The sequence below is a fragment of the Aphanomyces astaci genome (genome assembly GCF_000520075.1).
Source record: "Aphanomyces astaci strain APO3 unplaced genomic scaffold supercont1.83, whole genome shotgun sequence".
Lineage (NCBI taxonomy): Eukaryota > Oomycota > Saprolegniomycetes > Saprolegniales > Verrucalvaceae > Aphanomyces > Aphanomyces astaci.
This window is the reverse complement of record NW_009798346.1, coordinates 229,227-233,745: the sequence shown is the minus strand read 5'-3', so window position 1 is coordinate 233,745 and position 4,519 is coordinate 229,227. Positions and strand designations below refer to the sequence as shown.

General features: G+C 45.7%; 3 protein-coding genes across 5 annotated transcripts in view; 2 read left to right on the top strand and 1 right to left on the bottom strand.

Moving 5' to 3' along the window:
* Positions 1 to 848, top strand: part of H257_16297 (hypothetical protein) — a 4,270-nt gene extending 3,422 nt beyond the window's left edge. For 2 of the 3 annotated variants that reach the window (XM_009844672.1, XM_009844670.1), the window contains exon 7: positions 566 to 848. In XM_009844672.1, coding sequence (XP_009842974.1) covers positions 566 to 787 — 222 coding nt within the window. In that variant the 3' untranslated portion in view covers positions 788 to 848. Of the gene's footprint in view, positions 1 to 42; positions 316 to 396; positions 497 to 565 lie in introns of all 3 variants that reach the window. The other variant, XM_009844671.1, reaches the window with a different exon arrangement.
* Positions 849 to 1,893: 1,045 nt separating this feature from the next.
* H257_16296 (YggS family pyridoxal phosphate enzyme) lies at positions 1,894 to 2,853 on the top strand. The gene is made up of 4 exons (XM_009844669.1): positions 1,894 to 1,990; positions 2,038 to 2,353; positions 2,402 to 2,640; positions 2,689 to 2,853. The coding sequence occupies exons 1-4, from the start codon at positions 1,907 to 1,909 to the stop codon at positions 2,755 to 2,757; spliced, it is 708 nt and encodes a 235-aa protein (XP_009842971.1). The 5' UTR covers positions 1,894 to 1,906; the 3' UTR covers positions 2,758 to 2,853.
* Positions 2,854 to 3,928: 1,075 nt separating this feature from the next.
* H257_16295 (hypothetical protein) overlaps positions 3,929 to 4,519 on the bottom strand; it is a gene marked incomplete at its 3' end in the record, with an annotated part of 5,538 nt that continues 4,947 nt past the window's right edge. Inside the window, exons 7-8 of the mRNA XM_009844668.1 lie at positions 4,320 to 4,435; positions 3,929 to 4,294 (exon numbers count right to left, since the gene is read on the bottom strand). Coding sequence (XP_009842970.1) covers positions 3,929 to 4,294; positions 4,320 to 4,435 — 482 coding nt within the window. The remainder of the gene's footprint in view (positions 4,295 to 4,319; positions 4,436 to 4,519) is intronic.

Genomic DNA, 4,519 nt, shown 5'->3' with positions numbered 1-4,519 from the left:
TATATTTACTTATTTGTTATAATATGTTATATATATTTCTAGCCGCGTGCGTCATGTCAACCTGACAGGGTGCTGGAACGTCCGAGACGTGAGTGCATTGGGCAATGTACACACGTTGAACCTCACGGGCGTCGGCAAACTCATGTCCATCGACGGGCTTGAGAATGTGCATACTTTAATTTTGTCTGGGAATCGCTTCATCACGAGCTTGCCACGTCATTGCACGACCCAGTACATGTCCATATCCGATTGCATTCAAATCAACGACTTGACGCCGTTGCATGGGGTCCCCACCGTCCACCTCGACGGCCTCCGGTACAGTACCCTCCCCCTCATTCTTGTCCCATATATATATATATATATATATATATATATTGGTTATAATACTCTCGATAGCCAAGTGCGTAGTGTGGCGGCGCTAGCTAAGGCGACGAACGTGGACATTTCAAACTGTCCCTTACTGTCCGACATATCCCCCCTCGCAACTGTGTCCAAGGTGTGTGTGAGAATGATGATTATGGGGGGGTGGGGTTAAAACGAAGTGTTTTTATGGGGGGGGGGGTAGGTTCGGCTGGCGAACTGTCGTGGGGTTGTAGACGTGTCGCCGTTGAGCCACGTCATGAGATTGACGTTGGAGCGGATTCCGTTTCAAAGTGCGGCCGCGTTAAGCCAAATTAAGCACTTGACCATCGAACGGTGCTGGGGGTTCCAGCGGTGTGACCTCTTGCCCCGTACGACGAAATTGAATGGCTGTGGATGCGCCGACCACTTGTTTACGCAATCCTAGAAGTAAATGTACCGTCAATATACTCCGGAATACTACGTAATAATATAGTCGCGACTGGTAACTTTCGTGTTAACTTCATGGGTTGGCAGCCGAAATGGCTTATAATACTTTAGGGCCCGTCTGGATACCACTTTTATTGAGAAATATCGAGATAATTTTGCAAAATATTTAAGAATCTCAGCGACATCGATTTGGCGTGTCTGGATGCCATTTCTTGACCAAGTTATATTCCATAATTTTATCAGAAATATTCATGAAAACCACAAGAAATAATATTCTACTCATGAGTAGAACAATTTGACGATGTTGACAGTGCGCGTTGAATTGACTGGGCATTTCGGAATGAGAAAGGCCATCGTGATTGCCTTCCTACGTTGATGGCTCATCCGCCGCCGCCTGGCCAAAGAACTCTTCGCCACAGAGATGGAGTACCACTACCTCGCCTTCGTCCACAAGACACCAAAGAGGACGTCCATCCTCAGTGGTCTATCCTCTGATTGGCTGTTCATTTCCAAACTTTCTTTAATTCTATGGCATCCAGACACACCACCCAAAATCATTCTTGGATCTTGAAACCCAAGATTTCCTGCAATGTCGAAAAATGTTTTTTATTCAATATTCCAATATCCCATAATATTGCTGGGTGGCATCCATACGGGCCCTTAAGTATTGTGAGTGATTTCGCCAAATAGTTAGCATTCGAATTCATTTGATCTAGTATTACAGTTAAACTTGTACAAATTATACTTTACTTACAGATTAGGCTATATGTGGTTTTGCCCAATGCGGAGGGGGCTGGGCCCAATCGAATGATTAGATTGGCAGAAACTCAACAGGACGTGATTTGATTGGCTTAGGCGGTGCTTTAATCCATTCTCTTACGACATTCGATTCTGGTGATGGCTCCAGTTTCGAATCCATTTGACAATATGAAGTAAAGTATAGTAGTCGTAGCACACTCCTCGCATGTTAAAATTAAGTCAGGTTTTTTATGGTTATTTATATGTGTAGCTAAAGTGTACTAGTAACCGGATGATAATCCGGATAACCCGTCGGTACCACTTGGTTATCCGGATGATGTTGGTTCCAACCACGAACGAAACGGTATTTTTCGCAGCGATGTCATCAGGCGTGGCTCGGAATCTGCAGCATGTCCGCCAGCGCATCTCGGACGTGCTGGCGGTGAGCCCATGGAAGCAACAGGTACATGATAAAGCTCACGATCATGATCATGATACTGCTGCATGCAGTGCACGTTGGTCGCGGTGAGCAAGACCAAACCTGTGGCGGACATCGAAGTCGCGTACGGGTTGGACCAGCGGCACTTTGGGGAAAACTACATCCAGGAACTGGTGGAGAAAGCCCCCGTGTGTCCATCGGACATCCAGTGGCACTTTATCGGACACCTCCAGAGCAACAAGGTGAAGACACTCGTTGCGGGCGTGCCCAACCTGTACATGGTCGAGAGCGTCGACTCGATCAAGGTCGCGTCCAAGCTCGACAAAGCATGGGGCGAGCGGCAGTCGGGTCACCCCCTGCGCGTGATGGTGCAGGTCAATACGTCCGGTACCTCGAACACCCTCATCAAATCATGCTCTTCTGACGTGGCAGCAGGCGAAGTGCAAAAGAGCGGCGTGGCGCCGGCAGACTGCGTCCAACTGGCGGCCCATATCCACGGCAGTTGCGCGAACTTGACGCTCTCCGGTCTCATGACCATTGGCCGCTTCGACGACGACACGTCCGACTGCTTCGACTCGCTCGTGGCGTGCCGCTCCCGCGTGTCTAGCGCACTCGGAGTAGACGAAACCAACTTGGCCTTGAGCATGGGCATGTCGGGCGATTTTGAACTGGCGGTACTTTATATATATATATATATATATATATATTTAAAATATGTGTAGATTGCCCGTGGAAGCAACTATGTCCGCGTGGGGTCCAATATATTTGGCGCCCGCAACTATGCGACGTAGGTATTAACCTCATGCGAAAATATCACCGTTGCTTTTGGTTGCTATCTACTATTAATAGTATTGATATTGGACAAATTAAATCAGCTATTGTTCCGCTTTTTTTAATATATTTTTATTATATTAAAAACCAGAACCTTATAAAGGTATACTATGTCACATACATACCAGAAACTCGTCACAGTCTTTTGCTAGTATAAAGTTGGCACGACCAAGTATATATGTATGAGCATCCCCACCGGCTGATGTAAACATAGAGCTGAAAAGACCCGTTTATTGGGTGCGTGCTGTAACAGTAGTAACTACATCACACCGGTTGGCGGAAATAGTAGTCCTGATGGAGCAAATTCGCGTTGGACGCCGATTGAGATTTTGGAGCCAGTGGAGAATCTAGTGCAGCAGGGTTGGCATACATTCTGTAACATTCATATTCATGCTGCCGGCGTGCTTGAGGACGTCGGGATGGCATGCTTCGTTGAACAAGTCCATTGGGATCGCATACAGAAATGTAAACGACCCAACAGATCGATCTGTTGAGATATCTGTGTTTATAATTTATTGGCAACCGGTGTGGGTCTAAAAAATGTAATTTTTGCTGATGGAGTGATGTACTTTGAAGATTTTTACATCAGCCGGTGGGGATGCGTATATAGATTTGGGCCAATTATCCGGATACGGATAGTGTCCATTTCCCATGCATACGATAATAATCCAAGTATATAATTTTACAGAGGATTAGATCATTTTACAGAGGATTCCAAATCTATATGGCTGTCTAAACCTATATACACTACATGGTATATATATATATATATATATATATTTACCACCAAGAATATATATACTGTCGAGCTCAACCAAGACACTGTTTCAAGGCGATTTCGGTCATCTTGGACAAGTACATATGTTTATGAACAGTCTTTCGTTTTAGCCAATCAGATTACACCCTTCATGATTTTACCCAATCATATATAACTGCGTTCGATGTGTTGTTGATTTCAGCAACATCCCCAAACAAATTGGCAACTTTGGGCGAAACATTCAGCACAATATCCATTGTACCCAGCTAGAGTGTGGAGGACCACACTGTTCTGTACCCAAATATATATATATATTATATATACATTGAAAAGTGCATATATATGCAGTGGTGGACCTGGTGGATGGTGGTGATCTACTCTAGCAATTCAAACGCGAGCGAGCTCTTGAGCTGCATGTGTTTGTTTGCTTGTTGCTTCCACTGGTTCGCGACTGCATCTGCCGCCTCGGACACTGGCGCTCCGTCGGTACTGTTCGACTTGGCCAACAGGTCGTTCAGGTCCACAAACGTCGTCTCGGGCTCGGTCGGGTACATTTCCGCCCACGTTTTGCCGGCCGCGCGGGCAGCTGCTTGCTTTTTCTCGTTGTCCGCCTTGCGACTGGCGCGATCGGCGGCGGATTTCGCGGCCTGCTGGGCTTTATCCCGACGCCGCTGGTCCAATATGTGCATTGACATCATATCCCGTTGGTGGAATCGATCTTCGGGCAGCGTCTCGTCTTCCTAATAGAAATAGTATCCAGTATACATGAACCTTAAAATACAGCCTTCCATCGATATATATATATATATATATATACATCGTGTTGGTGTCAGCCTTGATTACATGTAGACATACAACGATATTTTGATTCAAAGTAGAGTCTAAAAAAATATTTCAACTCGTGAGTGGCCTCCTCATATATACTTTGAAATTCGATTTCCAAACCAACGGATTTGTCATAGCTG

Bases quoted from the DNA above. Each gene is read 5' to 3' on its own strand.
- H257_16296 (XM_009844669.1), top strand. From the start codon at position 1,907: ATGTCATCAGGCGTGGCTCGGAATCTGCAGCATGTCCGCCAGCGCATC. The intron at 2,354-2,401 runs GTACCTCGAACA...ACGTGGCAGCAG, and splicing joins GGTGCAGGTCAATACGTCCG to GCGAAGTGCAAAAGAGCGGC. The intron at 2,641-2,688 runs GTACTTTATATA...AAATATGTGTAG, and splicing joins CGGGCGATTTTGAACTGGCG to ATTGCCCGTGGAAGCAACTA.